Source organism: Melospiza georgiana, chromosome 4 (assembly GCF_028018845.1).
Source record: "Melospiza georgiana isolate bMelGeo1 chromosome 4, bMelGeo1.pri, whole genome shotgun sequence".
Classification (NCBI taxonomy): Eukaryota; Metazoa; Chordata; class Aves; order Passeriformes; family Passerellidae; genus Melospiza; species Melospiza georgiana.
The window spans coordinates 737,339-758,375 of record NC_080433.1 but is presented as its reverse complement, the minus strand read 5'-3'; the positions used below and the strand labels follow the sequence as shown (position 1 = coordinate 758,375).

The window sequence follows — 21,037 nt, the reverse complement described above, 5'->3', positions numbered from 1 at the left end:
ATGTACCCACGGGGTGTATTTTTGGGGTGTACCCATCGGGATGTACCCCTGGGGTGTATTTTTGGGGTGCACCCATCGGGATGTACCCATGGGGGTGCAAAGCTTTATCCATGGCGTGTATTTTGGGGTGTACCCATCGGGATGTACACATGGGGTGTATTTGGGGGGTCTATCAATGGGGTGCACCCTTTGGGGTGTATGAATGGGGGTTCTGGGGGTCAATCCGCGGGGTGTATTTTTGGTGTGTACCCATCGGGATGTACCCACGGGGTGTGTTTTTGGTGTGTACCCATCGGGATGTGTCTATGAGGTGTATTTTTGGGGTGCACTCATCGGGATGTGTCTATGAGGTGTATTTTTGGTGTGTACCCATCGGGATGTACCCACGGGGTGTGTTTTTGGTGTGTACCCATCGGGATGTACCCACGGGGTGTATTTTTGGTGTGTACCCATCGGGATGTACCCACGGGGTGTGTTTTTGGGGTGTACCCATCGGGATGTACCCACGGGGTGTGTTTTTGGTGTGTACCCATCGGGATGTACCCACGGGGTGTGTTTTTGGTGTGTACCCATCGGGATGTATTTATGAGGTGTATTTTTGGGGTGCACCCATCGGGATGTACCCACGGCGCTCCCCGCGTTGCTCCCCGCCGCTGTCGCCGTTGTGGCCGCGGGGCGCCGGGCGCGGAGCGGACGAGGCGCTGGAACCCCGGGGCGTTGTGACACCACGGCCACCCCCGGGCCGCCGCCGCCGCCCGCGGCCCCGCGGAGTCACTCGTCACCGGGGCGCCGCCGCCACCAACACGGCCGTCCCCGCATGCCGGCGCCGCTGCGCTCGCCCCGGGCCGCCGCGCTGGGGGCACCCGCGTCTCCCCCCGAGCCCGAGGCGCCCCCGGCGGAACCCCCCATGAGGAACCACGGCTGGGGGGGCCCCTGGAGGCCGCACCGGCCCCGGGGACCCGCCTCGGCCGTGTACGGCAGCCCCGGGCCCAAGAACGGCGTCCCCGGCGGCATCGGTGAGTGCGGGGCCGCGGGGCCCGCGGGGGACGGGGGCCGGGGGCGCCGAGTCCCACCGAGCCCCTGCCCGCCCCCAGGCAAAGACCGGCGCGACCCCTCCGGCCGCCGCGCCCCCGCCGAAGACCGGCGCGACCCCTCCGGCCGCCGCGCCCCCGCCTACAGCTTCGGGATGAGGCTGGAGGGCCCCGAGGAGCAGCGCTCGCCCGGGCCGCAGTACCTGGTGCCCGCCGGCTGCACCGCCCGCGGCCCCGAGCGCGGGCCCGCCTTCACCATGGGCGGCCGGCCCCGGGAGCGGCGGGCCAGCGACACCCCCGGGCCAGGTGAGCGAGCAGTGTGAGGGTGAGGGAGTGAGGAGTGAGTGAGGAGTGTGAGAGTGAGGAGTGTGTGAGTAAATAGCGAATGAGTGAGTAGTGAGTGAGTGAGGGGTGTGTGAGTGAGTGAGGAGTGAGTGAGCGAGGAGTGTGAGAGTGAGTGAGTGAGGGACTGAGTGTGAGTGAGTGAGGAGTGAGTGAGTGAATAGCGAATGAGTGAGTAGTGAGTGAGTGAGTGAGTGAGCGAGTGAATAGCGAATGAGTGAGTAGTGAGTGAGTGAGGGGTGTGTGAGTGAGTAGTGAGTGAGTGAATAGCGAATGAGTGAGCAGTGAGTGAGTGAGGGGTGTGTGAGTGAGCAGTGAGTGAGTGAGTGAGGGGTGTGTGAGTGAGTAGTGAGTGAGTGAATAGCGAATGAGTGAGCAGTGAGTGAGTGAGGGGTGTGTGAGTGAGCAGTGAGTGAGTGAGTGAGGGGTGTGTGAGTGAGTAGTGAGTGAGTGAATAGCGAATGAGTGAGCAGTGAGTGAGTGAGGGGTGTGTGAGTGAGCAGTGAGTGAGTGAGTGAGTGAGCAGTGAGTGAGTGAGCAGTGAGTGAGTGAGCAGTGAGTGAGCAGTGTGTGAGTGAGCAGTGAGTGAGCAGTGTGTGAGTGAGCAGTGAGTGAGTGAGCAGTGAGTGAGTGAGCAGTGAGTGAGTGGCCGCAGCCCCGGCGGCGGGAGCCCCGCGCGGTGCCCGCAGCTCACGGCGCTGACCCCGCTCGCCCCTTGCAGCCTATTATTCCCCGGAGCAGGCAACCAGGGTGACCCTGCCCTCGGCCCCCGCCTGCTCCGTGCGGTCCCGCACCCGCCCGGACAAACCCCAGCAGACGCCAGGTGAGACAGAGAGGGGGCGGGAGGGGACCCCCGGGGCTGGGACCCCGACACACCCCTGGTGCTGGGACCTCCAATACCCACCTGGGCTGGGATCCCCATCATTCCCATGTGTGGGGCTGGGCTGGGATCCCCATCATTCCCCTGTGTGGGGCTGGGCTGGGATCCCCATCATTCCCATGTGTGGGGCTGGGCTGGGATCCCCATCATTCCCTTGTGTGGGGCCCCAACATCCCCCCGGGGCTTGGCTGGGACCTCCAACACCTGGGCTGGGATCCCCATCATTCCCATGTGTGGGGCTGGGCTGGGATCCCCATCATTCCCTTGTGTGGGGCTGGGCTGGGATCCCCATCATTCCCCCTGTGTGAGGCTGGGCTGGGATCCCCATCATTCCCTTGTGTGGGGCTGGGCTGGGATCCCCATCATTCCCTTCTGTGGGGCTGGGCTGGGATCCCCATCATTCCCATGTGTGGGGCTGGGCTGGGATCCCCATCATTCCCCTGTGTGGGGCTGGGATCCCCATCATTCCCTTGTGTGGGGCTGGGCTGGGATCCCCATCATTCCCTTGTGTGGGGCTGGGCTGGGATCCCCATCATTCCTCCTGTGTGGGGCTGGGATCCCCATCATTCCCCTGTGTGGGACCCGTCACACCCCTGGGGCTGGGCTGGGACCTCCAACACCTGGGCTGGGTTCCCCATCATTCCCCTGTGTTGGACTGGACTGGGACCCCCTAATCTCCTCTGGGCTGGGCCCCCCATCTCCTCCTCGGTCTGGGCCCCCCATCTCCTCCTCGGGCTGTGATCCCCCCTCTCCTCCTCCTCGGGCTGTGATCCCCCATCCCCCCGGACCAGACCAGGCTCCCCAACATCCCCCAGTTGCTCTGACCCGCCCAGCGCCCCGGGGCCGAGCCTTCCCCCCCAAACCATGCGGGGGTGAAGCCCCGTGTCCCCCTGAGCCGTGTCCCCTCCCCAGGCCCTGCCACCTACCAGCTGCCACCCGTGGTGGGCCCCCGCCTGGTGGACAAGACATCGACCCCCCAGTACACCATGGCAGGGCGAGGCCGCAGCATCTTCGACGACGATAAAAACGTGGGGCCGGGGGGACTGGAGGGGCTGGGGGGCTGGGGGCTGGGGGATCAGGTGCAAAGGGACTGGGAGGGCTGGGGGACCGGGATCTGGGGTATCAGGGTCCCGGGGGGCTAGGGTACCAGGAGCGTGGGGTGCCAGGGGTCCGCGGCGTTGGGGTACCGAGGAGTCTGGGCTGCCACGACTGCGGGGGGCCGAGTGTGGGGTGCAGGGGCTCCGGGCACCGAGGGTGTGGAGTGTCCAGGGGGTGACGCCCCCCGCCCCTGTCCCCGCAGACCCCAGGACCCAACACTTACTGCATCGTGGACACCAACCTGTACATGGAGCGGGCCCCCCGCTGCACCATAGTGGGGCGGACCCCCTCCCGCCTGACCCCCAACACGCCCAGCCCCAGCGACTACTACCCCAAACCGGTGAGCGGGGACGGGGACAGGGACACAGGGACACAGGGACACAGGGACAGGGAGCCACGGCCCCCCACCCTCACACCGCCTCCGTCCTCCCGCAGGACCGCAAGCAAGGACAGACCTTCGGCGTGCGCCACGCGGAGTGTGTGGTCCCCGTGATGGACTTGCAGCCGTAGGAGAGCGGGGACGTGGGTGACGCCGCCAGCGTGTGACAAACACGAACCGCAGCAGCACTCGCTCGCTCGCTCGCTCTCCTTCTGTCCCGCTGCGTCGCACCGGGGCCGGGGCTCCCCTAAGCCGCGCTCGGCCCATCCCGAGGGAGACCCTGGCTAAACCGCGGAAAGGGAACCCGTGGTGGGGTGGGAGGTGCCGGGGTGAGGGATGTGCTACCGGCCCCTCCCTGCTCCAGTCCCATCCCACGCAGGACCTCGGGGCGTGGGGGGCTCTGGGGACACCGAACGGGGAGGGGACGGGCACCAGCGCCGCGCCTTGAGGGGTCCCCCCATTCTGTGGGATCTGTGGGATGGGGGCATCCCTGGCAGGGCATCACCTGCGAGTGTCCGGGGCGAATGAGGGACCCGGGGGCAACCCCCGTGTCACCCCCGAGTCACCCCCCGTGTCACCCCCGTGCCACCCCCGTGCCGTCCCCTTGCCGCCCCCGTGCCGCCCCCCGCCGCGGCCTCTCCCGTGCCCCGCTCGTTGTCCCGGGCTCAGAGTCCACGGCCGGAGCCGCCTGGCCGCCCGCGGGCAGCGGGCAGCGGTCACGGGGCCGGGCCGGGCACGGGGCCAGCCGGGCAGCACCGGGCAGGTCCCGGCAGCGCCGGGGCAGGAGCGGCCCCGCCGGCTCGGGCTGGCGGCGCTGAGCAACCGGGGCGCGGCCCTGCGGGCTCCGGTGCCACCAGTGCCACTTCGGGGTGCGACCGTGCGGGCTCCGGTGCCACCGGTGCCACTTGGGGCTGTGAGCGCTGCCACATCGCGGTGCCCCCCGTCCCAAAGCGGGGTGCCGGCTGTCCGGGACAGGGATGGACGCCCCGAGCCCTCTCCCCACCCTGATCCGCAAGAAGCGGGACGGGGAGCGCCTGGAGGACGCCGAGATCCGGAGCTTCGTGCGCGGCGTCACCGAGGGCACGGCGCAGCAGGGACAGATCGGTGCGGGCGGGAGGGACCGGGGACACACCGGGGGCGGGAGGGCAGCGGAGGGAGCGGGACGGGGACACGGCGGGATGCGCCGATGGGACGGGGACGGGGTGGGGAGCGCGGGCAGAGCCGGGGGGACATGGCCGGGGAAGCGACACGGGCACAGGGGAGTGACACGGGCACAGGGAAGCGACATGGACACAGGGGAGTGACAATGGCACAGGGGAGTGACACGGGCACGGGGGAGTGACACGGGCACAGGAGAGTGACACGGGCACAGAGGAGTGACACGGGCACAGGGGACACCGGGGCAGCGGGCGGTCCCAGCAGAGGGAGGGACAGCAAGGGAAACAAAGCCCGGGATGTGCCGGGGGGTCCTGGGCAGGGGACACGGCTGGGGGACCCCATGGGGGGAGAGGGGACCCCAGGACATGGCAGGGGGTCACGAGCAGGGGACGATGGGGGTGAGAGAGGGGGACCCCAGGATGTGGCAGACGGTCACGGCCAGGAATGTGGATGGGTGCGGGTCCCGGGGAGGGCACTGCGGTGCCCCCGGGTGCCACGCAGATGGCATCTGGCTGCGGGCACGGGTCGGGCTGGGGACAGGGAGGGGACTGGGGAGGTGACACGGCGCCAGTCGCTGTCACCGCAGGCGCCATGCTGATGGCCATCCGGCTGCGGGGCATGGACGCGGGTGAGACGCTGGCCCTGACCCGGGCCATGGCCGGCTCTGGCCGGACGCTGGCCTGGCCGCCCGCCTGGCACGGGCTGCTGGTGGACAAGCACTCGACCGGCGGCGTCGGGGACAAGGTCAGCCTGGCCCTGGCCCCCGCGCTGGCCGCCTGCGGCTGCAAGGTGAGGGGGACCTGGGCATGGGGCGGGCACGGGGGGGTCCCCGAGCCCCACCCGTGCCCACCCGTGCCCTTCCGCAGGTGCCCATGATCAGCGGGCGCGGGCTGGGCCACACCGGGGGCACCCTGGACAAGCTGGAGGCCATTCCCGGATTCCGGGTGTCCCAGAGCCCCGAGGAGGTGACGGACGGGGGGTGATGGGTGAGGGACGGGGACACCACGGGCACCCTCACGCCCTGCAGGAACCGGGCTCGGGGGGCTCCAGAGGGGTGGGGGTGATGGTGGGGTCCCACCCGGGGGGTGTCCATGGGCTGGGGGGTGACTGTGGGGTGTCCACGGGGGTGGATGCCATGGGGTAGTGATGGGCTACAGGTGCCAACGGGTTGTGGGGTCCCAAAAGGGCGCAGGAGAAGATGAGGGGTGCCCTCGGGGTGCCCATGGGGTGTCCGTGGCGTGTCCATGGGATGTCAGTGGGATATCAATGGGGTGTCCATGGGGTGCCCGTGGGTTGTGTGGGTGTCCGTGGGGTGTCCCTGGGGTGTCCCTGGGGTCCCACCGGGACACGGCTCCGGCAGATGCAGCGCATCCTGGCGCGGGTGGGCTGCTGCATCGTGGGGCAGAGCGCAGAGCTGGTGCCCGCCGACCGGGTGCTCTACGGGCTGCGCGACGTGACGGCCACGGTGGACAGCCTGCCCCTCATCACCGGTACGGCCACGGGGACGCGGGGGGACCCGCGGGAGGGGCGCAGGCGGGCGGTGACCCCCCCGGCCCGCCCGGCCCAGCCTCCATCCTCAGCAAGAAGGCGGCGGAGCGGCTCTCGGCGCTGGTGCTCGATGTCAAGTTCGGGGAGGCGGCGCTGTACCGCACCCAGGAGAGCGCGCGGGAGCTGGCACGGAGCCTGGTGAGACCTCGGGGACCCCGGGACCCCGCCCGGCTGCCCTGGCCGCCGTCCGCTCCCAGCGCCACTGTCCTCTGTGCCTGCCCGCTGTCCCCTCCCGCTGTCCCTGCTCCTGTCCCTGCCCGCCGTTCCTGTCCTTGCTCCTGTTCCTGACCCTTCCCGCTGCCCCTGTCCCTGGTTGTCCGTGTCCCCACGTGTCCCATCCCTGCCCACACTCCCTGCCTGCTGTCCCTTGTCCCTGTCTGTTCTCCTTCCCACTGACCTTGCCTGTCCCTGTCCCTGTCCTTATTCCTGCTTGTCCCCTATCCCTGCCCTGTCTCTGTCCCTGCCTGCTGTCCCTTGTCCCTGTCTGCTCTCCTTCCCACTGACTCTGCCTGTCGCTGCTCCTGTCCCTGCTCCTGTCCCTATCGCTGCTTGTTCCCTGTCCCTGTCCCTGCCCATCCCTGTCCTTTCCCGCTGTCCCCCCTGGGTGTCCCCCGCAGGTGGAGGTGGGCGCCCACCTGGGCATCCGCACGGCGGCGCTGCTGAGCCGCATGGAGCAGCCGCTGGGCCGCGCCGTGGGCAACGCGCTGGAGGTGCTGGAGGCGCTGCAGTGCCTGGAGGGGGGCGGCCCCCCCGACCTGCGACACCTGGTCACGGCCCTGGGTCAGTGCGGGACACGGGAGGGGACACGGGAGGGGGCGCCCCCCCAACCTGGGACACCTGGTCACGGCCCTGGGTCAGTGCGGGGACACAGGGGGACAAGGGAGGGGGCGCCCCCCCAACCTGGGACACCTGGTCACGGCCCTGGGTCAGTGCGGGACACGGGGGGACACGGGGGGGCCAGGGTCTGCAGACACGGGTCCTGTGTCCTGTCCCAATCCTGAGGTCCCCCTCACACTCTCTGCCCCCTCATGGGGTCCCTGTCCCTGTCCCGAGCGGGGCTGGGGGCGCAGAGAGGGAATGGGGCAGGGTTTGGGGCTCCCCAGGAGTGGGGGTCCCTGTGGGGGTCCCAGCCCTGTCCCTTTTGGGGTGCTGCAGGCGGGGTGCTGCTGTGGCAGTGCGGGATGGCCGCGGGGGCCGAGCAGGGCCGTGAGCGCCTGGCCCGGGCTCTGGACGATGGCTCGGCCCTGGGCACGTTCGAGGCCATGCTGGGGGCGCAGGGGGTGCCCCCCGACACCGCCCGGGGCCTCTGTGCCGGGAGCCCCGCGCAGCGCCGCCGGCTCCTGGGCGAGGCCAAGGTGTGCGAGGAGCTGCCCGCGCCGCAGGAAGGTCAGAGGGGACCCCAGCCCAAATCCTGCACCCTCCCCTCACCCCGTGCCCCTCCGAGGGGCTGAGGGTCCCCCTATTCCCATTGTCCCCATCCATCTCCCCCGTGTCCCCCACGTCCCTGACGCACCCATACCGGGGATCCCCGAGATGTCCCTGCCCCTCCATGTCCCTGATCCCCCTGCCCCTCCCGACCTCCCTGTCCCCTTGCTCCTCCCGTGGCCCTCAGGCTGGGGTTTACCCCCCATGTCCTTGTCCCCCCATCATCTCCCTGACTTCCCCATGTCCCTGTCACCCCTCCATGTCCCTGGCACTCCTCCATGTCCCTTTTCCCCTTCCATGTCCCTGTCCCCCCATGTCCCTGTCCCCCCTTGTCCCTGTCCCCCCACGTTCCTGACCCCCTTTTCCCCCAGGCTGGGTGCAGCAGGTGCGGGCACTGCCCCTGGCGCGGGTCCTGCATGGCCTGGGCGCGGGCCGCTCGCGGGCCGGGGACCCCGTGAACCCCCGCGTGGGCGCCGAGCTGCTGGTGGGCACCGGGCAGCACCTGCGGGCAGGTGAGGGGGGCTCCACGAAACCCCCATAGCCTCCGTGTGCCCTCCGATAACCCCTCCGTGCCCTCCCTCAGGCGAGCCCTGGCTGCGGGTGCACCATGAGGGCACCCTGGACGCGGAGGGCCGACGCGAGCTGCAGGACGCGCTGTGCCTCGGCCCGGAGCCCCCCCGGGACCCGCCGCCGCTGGTGGCCGAGACCATCGTGCCGTCGGGAGCCCTGCCCGGGCCGTGCCGGGACTCGCAATAAACCGCGATGATCGCGATGCCGGGGCCATGTCGCGATTCACTCCCCTAACACGAGTCTGAGGGCTGCGGCGCGGGGCGGTGGCGCCACCTTGTGGTGAAAGGGGGGAGTGCACGAGGGCCGGTCACGCCCCTCACGCTGACCGTGCCCCTCTTATTTTGACCACGCCCCGCCCGCATTGGCCGCGCAGGCTACAGGCCACGCCCCGTTCAGCCGTGGCCCCGCCCCCTCCCGGTATATCCGGTTCCGGCAGCGCCGGCGGCGGACGGGGCGCGAGGGGAGCGGGCGGAGGCCCCTAAGGTCAGCGGGGACTGCACACGGCGGGCGGGTGGGGGGAATGAGGGCACCGGGAGCGGGCAATGAGGGGCCGGGGGGCGTCCGAGGGGCAGAGCGGGGTCCGGGAGTAGCAGGGACAGGGATGGGGTCGGCGGGCATTTGGGTTGGGGGGAAAGAGCAGCAGGGCACGGGGGGCAGGGGGTATTTTGAGGGCAGAGTTGGGGTCCAAGGTTATCAGGAGGGGTGGGATGAGGAGTCAGGGGGCATTTGGGGAACTGACTGGGGGCTCCAAGAGCAGCAGTGTATTGGTTAGGCGATATTTGGGGAACAGCGTTGGGGTCCAGGAGCATCAGGAGGGGTGAAATGAGGAGTCAGAGGGCATTTCGGGGGATAGGGTTGGGCTCCAAACCCACCACGGGGCGGGGACAGCGGGGCAGCTCCCACCGCCTGACCCCCTTCGTCCTCCCCACAGCCCCAGCGATGCTGCGGTCCCTGCACCCCATCCCGCGGCTGTGCCCGCGGCTGTGCCCCGCCGGGCCGTGCCCAGCGCGGTGCCAGCCCCGGCGCCGCCTGGCCGTGCCCCCCGGCGCCCCGCGGCTCCCGCTGTGGCAGCGGCTGTGCGTGGCGGGCGCGGTGGCGGGCGCGGCGGCGGCGGGCTGGCTGTACGTGCGGCACGAGAAGGAGCGGCAGCAGCGCTCCCGCCGCCTGCAGCAGCTCCGCCGCCTGGCGCTGGGCCAGGGCGACTTCCAGCTGCGGGACACGGCGGGCGCGGCGCGGAGCAAGGCGGATTTCCTGGGCCGCTGGGTGCTGCTCTACTTCGGCTTCACGCACTGCCCGGACGTGTGTCCCGAGGAGCTGGAGAAGCTGAGCCGCGCCGTGGAGCTGCTGGAGCGCGACCCGGCGCTGCCGCCGCTGCAGCCGCTCTTTGTCACCGTGGATCCCGAGCGCGACGACGCGGCGGCGCTGGAGCGGTACCTGCGGGACTTCCACCCGCGCCTGCTGGGGCTCACCGGCACCCCCGAGCAGGTGCGGGCCGCCGCCAGCGCCTTCCGCGTCTACGTGAGCGCCGGGCCCCGCGACGCCGACGGGGATTACGTGGTGGATCACTCGGTGCTCACGTTCCTCGTGGATCCCGACGGCGTTTTCCGGGACTGCTACGGGCGCTCCCGCACGGCCGAGGAGCTGGCGCGGAGCGTCAGGGGACACATGGACGCCTACGAGCCGCTGCCCACCGCGGATGGGCAATAAACGGCCGTGACACCCCCCCAAAGAGTGGGGTCTGTCGTGATTTGGGGCGTGGGGGTGGCACATGGCAGGGGAAAGGGACAGCTGGCAGTCTCCAGTGTCCCCAGGTGTGTCCCATGGCAGGGACAGAGCCCGCACCTTGCAGGGGTGTCACGTGGCAGGGGAGAGACACCTGACGGCCCCCAGTGTCCCCCAGGTGAGTTTTATGGGAGGGCCAGAGCCTGCACCCTTCAGGGGTGGCACATGGCAAGAAGGGGACAGCTGACACCCCCAGTGTCTCCCAGGTGTGTTCCACGGGGGGACAGAGCCCTGAGAGCCTGCAGGGGTGGCACATGGAGGACAGCTGACAGCCCCCAGATGTGTCCTGTGGGAGAGACAGCCCTGAAAGAGCCCACACCCTGCAAGGCTGTCACAAAGAGGGGGACATCTGACACCCCCAGTGTCCCCCAGGTGTGTTCTGTGGGAGGGACAGAGCCCACACCCTCTGAGGGGTGTCACATAGCAGAAATGGACACCTGATAGCCCCAAGTGTCCCCAGGAATGGTCTGGGGTGAGGGAGATTTAGAGTGGGCAGGTGGAGAGACCCCCCCCCAGGTGTGTCCTGTGAGGAGGAGAATGTGGGTGGGTGAAGGCACCCCCACCAGACCCTACTGCCCCCCAGCAGTGCCACATGGCAGGGAGGGACCCCTGCAGCCCCCCAGGAGTGTCCCATGGGGCAGGGGGCTCTGCACAGGTGAGTGAAGTGACCCCTTTCCAAAGGGAGACAAAAGGCAGGTGGGCAGAGGGACCCCCCAGCCCCTCCCCACAATCCCTGTGCACCCAAATCCCATTACACCCCCCCACCACTCCCCAGGGAAGAGGCCAGCCCTTAGCAAAGTGGGGGGGGGGGGTTTATTGGGGCCCGGGGTCCCTCTGGGAGGGCAGCTGGAAGTGCTGGAACCTCTCGTGCGCCGGGCGTGCCGAGAGCAGCCGCAGCCGCGCCGTGTCCAGCGCCACCTCCAGCCCCGGCTCCTGCGCCAGCTCCACCTCCGCGTCGTTGGCCTGGGCAGGGGACAGGGGGTGGGAGAGGGTCCTGGCACAGCCAGCGACCCCCCCAGGGAGCCCCCAGAGCCTTACCAGCTGCAGCGAGGCCAGCAGGTAGCGGCACACCTCGAACGGGGGCTGCCCGGCCACCAGGCTGGCCAGAGAGTGCCACCGGCCCAGCTCCGCGCAGCGCCCGGTCAGTGCCAGCCCGTAGGCACGGACATCGAAGGGGACACGGTTCTCCTGGGGGACAGCAAGGGACAATGAGGGGACAGGGAGTGTCACTGGTCAGTGCCAGCCCGTAGGCACGGACATCGAAGGGGACACGGTTCTCCTGGGGGACAGCAAAGGGACAGCGGGTGTCAGGGAGTGTCACTGGTCAGTGCCAGCCCGTAGGCTTGGACATTGAACGTATACAGGTCTGCTGGGGGACAGCAAGGTGACAAGGAGTGCCACCTGTCAGTGGCACTGACCCTGTCAGTGCCAGCCCCTACCCACGGACACGGAAGGGAGCACAGGACTCCTGCAGGTATGAGGGGACAGGGAGGGTTAGGGGTGGAGTGAGAGGGGCAGGGGGGTGCTCAGGGGTGGGCAGGGAAAGGCAGAGGGCTCACAGTGGGTGGATACTGGGTGTTCAGGTATGAGCAGTGGGGCTCAGGGGTGAGCAGGGCAGTGCCAGCCCCCAGCCCAGCCCAGGCAGTGTCCCCCAGCCCAGGCAGTGTCCCCCAGCCCCCAGCCCAGCCTGGCTCCGTGCCTGCTCCTGCAGCAGCGGCTCCATGCGCTCCTCCCACTGCCGGATGCGCTGCGACAGCTCCGTCTCCTGAGCAAACTTCTGGGAGCTGGCCATGAACAGCTCCTGGGGACAGGGACAGCAATGGGGACACCCCAAGCGCCCTGGGGGCACCCCAAAGCCTCTTGGGGACACCTTGACCCTCTGGAGTCACCCCCAGGTCCCCATATTCAGCACCTACCACGTTCCTGCGCACCAGCTCCTCGTAGCCAGGTTCAGGGGGGTCTGTGGGAAAAGGGGTCACCAGAGTGGGGGACAGCACCCAGCCACCCCCATGGGAGGGACAGGGGACCCTCAGGGACAGACAGGCCAGGGAACTGGGGAGGGAAGGGTCAGCAGCTCACCCAGATTTCCTTCCTCCGGCTCCTCTGGCACTTCAGGCTCCATGTCCTCGTGCTCCACAAAATCATCATCATCCCCATCCCCATCTGCCAGCATGGGAACACTACTCAGTGTCCCCTGAGAGCCCCTCAGTGGCCCCTGAGACCCCACAACCTTCTGGGCCCCCCCCCCCCCAGACCCCCAGGAAGAAAAGAAAGGCTCCCCAGGCTGGGGGATTTGGGGTTTTGGGTTCCAGCACCTGCCCCATCCTCGCTTTCAGCGCCGCGCTCCTGCTCCAGCTCTGGCTCCAGCTCCCTCAGCAGCTCCTGGAGGGAGGAACAGCCCTGAGCCCCCCCAGAGCATGGCAAGGGGGTGCTGGAGCCCCCCAGCCCCCCAAGTTTAGCCCGCACCCCACTCACCCCCCGTCTCTGGAGCTTCCTGTGCGCCGCCAGCCGCTCCTTGAAGTGCCGCCAGTACAGCACCTCCAGGTCTGCAGGATTGGGAACAGGGACTTGGGGTGGCCCCTCTGTGCCCCCCCAAAGCAGAACCCCCCCCCAGGCATCCCAGGCCCTTCCCCTTTGCAGGAGATGGTGTCCACTGCCCCCAGTTTTGGGGTGTCCTTCTCCTGCATGCCCTCCCCACTGCAGGATCCAGTCCCTGGTGCTCCTCCCTCCCCACTTTTGGGGTGTCATTCCCCTCCTTCCTACCCCACTGCAGGATCCAGTCCCCGGTGTCCCCCAGGACAGGGAATGTGTCCCTGCCCGTGTCCCCTCACCTGCAAAGGTGGGGCCCTTCCTCCTGGTTTTCCGGCCCTCTGTGACGTTGTTGTCTGGGGGGAGCAGATCAGGAATAATCATTGGATGGAAATTCCATGGATTTATCAAAGTTGGAAAAGCCCTCTGAGCCCATCAAGCTCCCTCAGCACTGCCAAGGCCATCCCTGCCCGTGTCCCCAAGTGCCACGAGCACAGGGCTGTTAAATCCTTCTGTTAAAGATTTTTTAAATCCTTCTGGATCCCAATCCCACAGGAATCACTCACAGGCTGCAGAGAACCATCTCGTGAAATCCTGGAGCTTCCTCGGGCCCCTCCTCTTCCTCTTGCCTCCAACCACATCATCCAGGCCGTGTGGCACCAGGAAGGGCCTCCCTGCAGGTGACACGGGTGACACCGGGTGTGCGGCCACCCCCAGGGGCTGGGAAGGGGCCCCTCTGGATGTCCCGGGGCTGGAATGACCCAGCGTGGGGACAGGGACACTTGAGGATGTCCAGGGGGGCTGGAAGTGACCCCCTGTGGGGCTGGGAAGGACCTGCCATGGGGATGGGGATGTGGGGCTGGGAATGACCCCCTGTGGAACTGGGAATGACCCCCTGTGGGACTGGGAAGGACCTGCCATGGGGATGGGGATGTGGGGCTGGGAATGACCCCCCATGGAACTGGGAATGTCCCCCTGTGGGGCTGGGAAGGACCTGCCATGGGGATGGGGATGTGGGGCTGGGAATGACCCCCCATGGAACTGGGAATGACCCCCCATGGAACTGGGAAGGACCTGCCATGGGATGGGGATGTGGGGCTGGGAATGACCCCCCATGGAACTGGGAATGATCCCCCATGAGCTGGGAATGACCCCCTGTGGGAGCAGGGATACCCCACTGTGGGACTGGGGACACTGAGGGACACACAGCCAGGAGTGACCCTCCCGTGGGATTGGGAAGGACCCACCGTGGAGCTGGGATACTGAGGGATGTGGGGCTGGGAGGGACCCGCTGTGGGGCTGGGGACCCTGAGGGACACGTGGCCAGGGATGACCCACCTGGGCCATGCTGTCCCTGCTCCCCTGGAGCTGCCCAGTTTCCCCAGAAATACCTTTCCTGAAGGGCTTCTCCTCGGAGTCTCCGAAGGGGTCGAGGCTCTGCCATGGATTGGGCTCCTCCTGGCACAGGGGTGAGCATGGGCAGGGGCTCTGGGGCATCCCAGGGGTCCCATCCTGCCCGGATTTGGGATCTCCCTGGCTCAGATTTGGGATCTCCCTGGCTCCAGGGCCCCCCTTACCTTGCTGAGGGCTTTGGGGTCCTGGCTGGGGAGTCTCTCCCGCAGGATGTACCCCCGGGTCTGGGGCAAGATCTGGGGGACACGGGGAGGGACAGTGAGGGATGGGGGGACACGGGGAGGGACAGTGAGGGATGGGGGGACAGGGAAGGGCTGGGGTGGGGGGATCCAGGGGTCTGGGGAAGGAGGGAGGGGCTCCAGGGAAGGAACAAGGGGCTCCAGGGGTCCAGGGAAGGAACACGAGGCTCTGGGGAAGGAGTGAGGGGCCGTGGGGCTCCAAGGATCCAGGGAAAGAGTGAGGGGATCCAGGGAAGAACAAGGGGCTCCAGGGATCCAGGGAAGGAGCACAGGCAGCCCCCCGAGCCCCTGCCCCACACAGACCCTCTGAGCCACGATGTGTTCGTTGGGGACCGGGGTCACTTCCATGTCATCCCCCAGGGGGACCCCAGGAACGTCGTCATCGTCAGGTCCTGCATCACCTGGAAGGGTTGGAATGGGCAGAGGCTGGAGAAGCTTCCAGGACCCCCCATTCCCACCCTGTCTGCCAAGGAATCTCCCCAGGTGCTCCTCCTGCCAGGGCAGGGGCAGCAGAGGGCAGGAGCAGGGAATGCTGCAGTTGGTAGGGTTGGAAAAGCCCCCAGAGCCCAAATCCAAGCGTTCCCAGCACTGCCAGGGCCACCACTGACCCTGTCCCCAAGTGCCACATCCACAGGGATGTTAAACCCCTCCAGGGACAGGGACCTCACCCCTGTGCCAGGGCTGCACAGCCCTTTCCAGGAGAAATGCCCCAAAATCCACCCTGAGGCTGTTCCCTCTCCTCCCACCCCTGTTCCCCGGGAGCAGAGCCCAGTCCTGACCATCCCCTCCTGGCAGGGATGAATTCACCCCTCGCCCTCCTCTGCAGCCCCCTGGATGGACAGAGGGACCCCAGGACACCCGGCAGGTGCCACCCCTCACCTGCCTCCTCGCAGAAGCTCAGTGCCCGCACCAGGGCCGTGCCAGCGCTCCGACGCTCGGCGGGGCTGGATCCCGGAGCCGCCGCTGGGGACAGCGACAGTGACAGTGAGCCCTGGCAGCGGCAGTGACGGTGACAGGGCCGCCCCAGAGCCCCCGGTACCTGTGGCTGTGCCCTGGCGCTGCTCCTGCTGCGGGTGGGTGGGGGAGAGCCCGGCCAGCTCCAGCAGGAAGGCGCCGGAGGCGTGGGGGGTGGAGGTGTTCATGCGGAAATCCCTGCGGCTGGCCAGCACCTCGCCGCGCCGGCTGCGGGGACACGGCAGGACGCTGTCCCCAGTGTCCCCAGCGTCCCCTGGGACAGCCCCTGGGACAGCCCAGCAGCACGGGAACGGCCTGGATGGCCACGCACATCCTGGGATCGTCCTGCTCCTCCAGATCCCAGCAGGGATTGTGTGTTTGTGCTGAGGGACCCCAGCTGGAGCAGGGGAGGGGACACGGGACAATCCCACCAGGAGAGGGGACAAGGGACAATCCCACCAGGGACTGGAGCAGGGGAGGGGACACGGGACAATCCCACCCAGGGGAGGGGACACGGTACAAGGGACAATCCCACCAGGGACTGGAGGAAGGGAGAGGACACGGGACAATCCCACCCAGGGATCCCAACTGGAGCAGGAGAGGGGACACGGGACAATCCCACCCAGGGGAGAGGACACAGGACAATCCCAGGAGTGGCACCTCAGGAGGGGATTTTCCTTCTTCTCCCCCTCTTCCGGGGGCACCAGGGACATCGGGGTCAGGGGAATGATGTTCACGGCCTGGGAAGGGACAGGGAGGTGGCAGAGAGCCTGAGAAAGGTGTCACTGTCCCCAAGGCCACCACCCTGGCTCGATGGCCCTGGGATTCACCTGGGAAAATGGTGCCATGGAGGGGAGAAAGGGAGGGATAAAAAGAGGGATAAAAGGAAGAAAAGGAGGAAAAAGGAGAGAGAAAAGGAGAGGGAAGAGAGGGATAAAAGGAAGAAAAGTAGGAAAAAGGATAGAGGAAAGGGAGGGATAAAAACAGGGATAAGAGAGAGAAAAGGAGGGCGAAAGAGAAGGGGAAAGGGAAGGATTAAAAGAGGAAACACAGGAAAAAAGGGAAGGAGAAAAGGAGGAAGGAGGGATAAACACAGGAATAAAAGAAAGGAAAGGAGAACTAAAAGGAGGCATAAAATGGAACTGGCTCCTCTTACAGCAGGCTGCTGATCCCTCCTCATGTCCACACTGGCCTGGCTGGTTTCTGGGATGTCATCCAGGGACAGGAACTGCAGGAAAGCCCCCCCAGTGTCACCCCAGCTGGCAGGGACACCGAGGGACCCCCCTGGAGCAGGACAGGGAGCACAGAGCCCGCCTCACCTCCTCCTCCTTCTCCGTGAAGGTGGCGTCGGCATCGCGGCCGTCGGGGCCCAGGGAAGTGGGCAGCTTCTCCCTCCTAGGGAAAAACGGGCTCAGGATCCATGGAATGGGGGCCAAGGGTCCCTCCAGCCCTGCTGTGGCCCCCCCAGGTGGGAAAATCCCAAAAAACAATGGGGATTTCCCTCTCATCTGTGTCAGTGTGGGAGTCCAGAGGAGCTGGTAGCACATTCCGAAGGGATTTTGCTTTTGGAAAAGTCTCCCTCAGGCTCCTTTGGACTCCTGAATCCCCATGAATGACAAGGAAAAGCAGCCCTGGTTTTGTGTGTTATCCCTGTGATGGCATTCCTGAACCTGGGATGCACCTCCCAGGGCAGGGATGGGAGTGGGGATGGCCCAGGATCAGGGCAGGGATTCTGCAGGACAAATTCCCCTCTGGGAAGGGAAAATTCCCCCCTGGGGTGGGAAAATTTCCCCCTGGGATGGGAAAATCCCACTCACTTTTTCTTGGAGATGCAGTCCAGTGTCTGGCAGACCAGCATGTACAGGTGTTCCACCTGGAAAACAGCACCTGGGGCTGGAAAAGGGGGGAGCAGCTCCTGGGAAAGCCCCTCCACCCGAGGGACTCCCCCCCTCTCCCATTATGGAGGTCAATTCCACGGGGTTTGGTGCTCTTTTCCCTTTTTTCAGCCATTCCATGGCCAGACTGGGGGCAATCCCTGGAATTTGGAGCAGCCTGGGATAGTGGAAGGTGTCCATGCCCATGGCCCCCTCCCACCCAAACCATTCCAGGGCTTTGTGGTCCAATAGCTCCAACATGCCACAATTTTGTGGCAAAACAGGATTTAAATCCCACCCTGGAGAACAGCAAAACTCCTGCTGTTCCCTGGGGCTGCCAACAACCTACAAAGGGATCAAATTTCGGAAGGATGAGCTGAAATTAATGATTAAAGATTTGAAGCCAAGGGGGAATTCTGGGGTGACCCCAGGGACTCGGGGTGGCTCAGGGGGATGGGATGGGGACGGGGCAGGTGTGATCTCACCTTCTTGCTGTAGATGCAGGCAGAGCCCTGGATCAGCAGCGCTGCCTCCATGAAGTTCATGGTGGTTTTGCCGTTGTCGAAGGAAATGCAGATCTGGTCCAGCTGGGAGAGGCAGGGTTTGGGTTTAGCTTTTACAGAGGTGTTTGGAAAGGTTTTATTCTGCTAAATGGTTTTATTCTGTTATATATTATTCAACTCAATGAAGGGTGAGACTAAGAGATGTAAAACTCAACACTGTTCTGCTAAAGCTAACTTATTTTCTGGTTACAATTACTTATAAATACTTTTCACCCTATTAGCTGCTGCCACACAACATTGCTGTTAATTATAACACTGATCACTTACAATTAAAATATGTTAATTCGAATATTGCTGTTAATTCTAACACTGATCACTTATATTTTCACTCCGTGTGGTCTTGCTACCATGCATCTTTCACAGTTTTAACCCTCTAAAATTAAATTTTTAATTAAAATTTATTAAATTAAAATTTTAATTCTTTAAAATTCTTCTGGAAGGCCACATTTTAAAACGTGTTTCTAGTTCAATCTCTCTACCAATAATGTAATTTATGTTTTATGATTTTAAGTCAGCACACATTATTATTATTTTTACTGTTTGCATACTGATGTATAAAACTGTAAGAGTTTTCTCTGAGGTTTTGGCAATTCTTTGTAAATCTGTTCCTCACAGGCAGGGAGGAGAGGCTGAGCCTGGCAGGGTCTGGGGTGCCACAGGGACAGGGATGGGGGGAGGTGGCAGAGAGCTGGGAAAGGTGTCATTGTCCCCAAGGCCACCACCCTGGCTGGATGGCCCTGGGATTCACCTGGGAAACTGGGGCATGGAGAGGAGGAAAAGAGGGATAAAAACAGGGAGAAAAGGAGAGGGAAGGAGAGTGATAACAGGGAGAAAAGGAGGGATAAAGAAAAGAGATAAAAGGAGGAAAAAGGAGAGAGGAAAGGAGGGGGAAAGAGAGGGATAAAAGGAGGGAAAAGCAGGATAAAAGAAAGAAAAGGAGGAAAAAGGAGAGAGAAAAAGAGGGGAAAGAGAAGGAGAAAAGGAGGGGGAAGAGAGGGATAAAAGAAAGAAAAGGAGGGACAGAAAGAGGGATAAAAAGAGGGGGAAAGAGAGGAATAAAAGGAAGAAAAGGAGGGATAAGAAGAGAGAGAAAAGAAGGAGAGGGATAAAATGAAGAAAAGGAAGACAAAAAGGAGAGAAAAGGAGGGATAAAAACAGGGAGAAAAAGAGCAGGAAAGAGAGGGATAAAAGGAAGAAAAGAAGGGAGAAAAAGAGGGGCAGGAGACACGAGGGGCTCTGGGGTGAGCCCATTACCTCCTCCAGGTACTCCCCCAGCTGGGCAGCCACATCCACCTCCCAGTTCTTGGTGAGGTCCCGGATGGGCTGCAGCAGGTGCAGGAAGCGGGAATCCACCTCTTCCATGGTGGGATCCCCCTGCAGACCCCCCAGAAGCGGCCTGGGAGCTCCCAGCTGTGGAGGAGGGTCCCTCAGGGAATGAGTGTCCTGGGCTGCAAGTCAGGGGACAGCGCCAGGGGAAGCTCTGCAGGAATCACAGCTGGGCTGGATGGGAACAGAGACACAGCTCAGGAAACGGGGAATTGAATGGGCTGGAAAATGCCCACCCCCATCCCAACAGCAATCCCAACCCTGACACACAGATTCCAACTCAAGCCTGGTCCTGATCCTGACCCTGATCCCCACCCCAGTCCTGACCCTGACCCCAGCCCTGGCCCTGATTCTCATTCTGACTGTGATCCCAGTCCTGACCTGATCCTGATCTGTCACAGACATCTTTTGTGAAAAATCCTTTCTTTAGGATTTTCCCCCTTTCTGAGAAGCTGTGGCCTCAGCAACAAATGTAAACAATGGTTATCTTCTGCTGTGGAATGCAACAGGTGGATCCGTGATTGGTCTCCTGTAGATGTTTACGCTTACTGACCACTCACAGCAAAGCTGTTCTTGCTTTCTGCCTGGACATAGAACTTTGTTATTCATTCCTTTTCTATTCTTAGCTTAGCAGTTTTCTGAGAACTTTTCCTTCTATCCCTATTAGTGCAGTTATAACGTAATATATAGCATAAAATAATAAATCAAGCCTTCTGAACATGAGGTCAACATTCTCATCTCTCTCTTCACTCTGAAAGACCCTTGCAAGCCGTGTGACAGTGATCCCAACTCTACTCCCAGCCCTGGCCCTGATTCTCATTCTGACCATGATCCCAATCCTGACCTGATCCTGGCCCTAACTTCAGTCCCAACCCTGACCCTGACCTCAAACTCGATCCCAGTCTGGAACCCACTCCCAACCCTGATCCCGCTCCCCACCCTGATTCTCACCCCAATCCCATCCCCTATCCCAACGCTCACCGTTGGGACCCCGACCCCAATTCCCATCCTTAACTCCGCCCCGATCCCAACCCCAACCTCAATTCCGATCTTGATCCCAACCCCGATACCCAGCCAGACCCCGACCCCAATTCCCATCCCAATGCCTACCCGAACTGCGCTCTCAACCTCGATCCCGACCGTGATCCCAATCCCAATCCCCCATCCCGACCCCAGTCTCCACCATGATCCCGACCCTGACCCTGGTCCCATCCAAACCTGGATCCCGATCGTTATTCCCATCCCGATCCCATCCCGGTCCCGGTGCTCATCCAAACTTCAATCCCGACCGTGATTCCAATCCCAATCCCAGTCTCGATCCCGACCTGATCCCGGCCCCCATCCAAACCTCGATCCGGATCGTGAACCCGGTCCCGGTCCCCATGCAAACCCCGATCCCATCCCGGTCCCCATCCAAACCCCGATCCCGATCTCGATCCCCATCCACACCCGGATCCCATCCCAGTCCCGGTCCCCATCCAAACCCCGATCTCGATCTCGATCCCCATCCCCAGACCCCGATCCCATCCCAGTCCCGGTCCCCATCCAAACCCCGATCCCGATCTCGATCCCCATCCAGACCCCGATCCCATCCCGGTCCCGGTCCCCATCCAAACCCCGATCCCGATCCCCATCCAGACCCCGATCCCATCCCAGTCCCGGTCCCCATCCAAACCCCGATCCCATCCCGGTCCCGGTCCCCATCCAAACCCCGATCTCGATCCCCATCCAGACCCCGATCCCATCCCAGTCCCGATCCCCATCCAAATCCCGGTACCGGTGCCGGTCCCCACCCAAACCCCGATCTTGATCCCCATCCAAACCCCGACCCCGCCGTGTCCCTGCTCTCCGCCCCTCACCGGCCCCTCCTCATCCCCCGATCGCCGCCGCCATTTTCGTCCTTCCCGCGCTCCGGGACGCTCGCCG

At 64.5% G+C, this 21,037-nt stretch overlaps 4 protein-coding genes across 4 annotated transcripts; 3 read left to right on the top strand and 1 right to left on the bottom strand.

The window, feature by feature from the left end:
* Positions 1-907: 907 nt before the first annotated feature.
* On the top strand, positions 908-3,893 carry CIMAP1B (ciliary microtubule associated protein 1B). The gene is made up of 6 exons (XM_058023599.1): positions 908-1,016; positions 1,140-1,337; positions 2,095-2,196; positions 3,166-3,281; positions 3,554-3,691; positions 3,787-3,893. The coding sequence occupies exons 1-6, from the start codon at positions 908-910 to the stop codon at positions 3,859-3,861; spliced, it is 738 nt and encodes a 245-aa protein (XP_057879582.1). The 3' UTR covers positions 3,862-3,893.
* A 151-nt stretch (positions 3,894-4,044) lies between these two features.
* Positions 4,045-8,617, top strand: TYMP (thymidine phosphorylase). Its single transcript, XM_058023044.1, has 10 exons — positions 4,045-4,059; positions 4,706-4,834; positions 5,475-5,677; positions 5,755-5,853; positions 6,249-6,378; positions 6,456-6,574; positions 7,054-7,216; positions 7,592-7,822; positions 8,233-8,373; positions 8,445-8,617. Exons 2-10 carry the CDS (start codon positions 4,708-4,710, stop codon positions 8,615-8,617), a joined length of 1,386 nt encoding a protein of 461 aa, XP_057879027.1. The 5' UTR covers positions 4,045-4,059; positions 4,706-4,707.
* A 26-nt stretch (positions 8,618-8,643) lies between these two features.
* LOC131082362 (protein SCO2 homolog, mitochondrial) lies at positions 8,644-10,139 on the top strand. The gene is made up of 3 exons (XM_058022225.1): positions 8,644-8,670; positions 8,805-9,009; positions 9,363-10,139. The coding sequence occupies exons 1-3, from the start codon at positions 8,644-8,646 to the stop codon at positions 10,136-10,138; spliced, it is 1,008 nt and encodes a 335-aa protein (XP_057878208.1). The 3' UTR covers position 10,139.
* Positions 10,140-11,026: 887 nt separating this feature from the next.
* NCAPH2 (non-SMC condensin II complex subunit H2) lies at positions 11,027-21,018 on the bottom strand. Its single transcript, XM_058022911.1, has 21 exons — positions 20,971-21,018; positions 19,040-19,285; positions 17,708-17,809; positions 17,166-17,221; positions 16,668-16,743; positions 16,505-16,576; positions 16,009-16,088; positions 15,434-15,576; positions 15,274-15,357; positions 14,698-14,795; positions 14,320-14,391; positions 14,134-14,200; positions 13,309-13,416; positions 13,045-13,098; positions 12,689-12,759; positions 12,529-12,595; positions 12,293-12,376; positions 12,130-12,173; positions 11,913-12,014; positions 11,252-11,401; positions 11,027-11,176 (listed from the first exon to the last, which is right to left on the bottom strand). Exons 2-21 carry the CDS (start codon positions 19,145-19,147, stop codon positions 11,027-11,029), a joined length of 1,788 nt encoding a protein of 595 aa, XP_057878894.1. The 5' UTR covers positions 19,148-19,285; positions 20,971-21,018.
* Between the last annotated feature and the right edge of the window lie 19 nt (positions 21,019-21,037).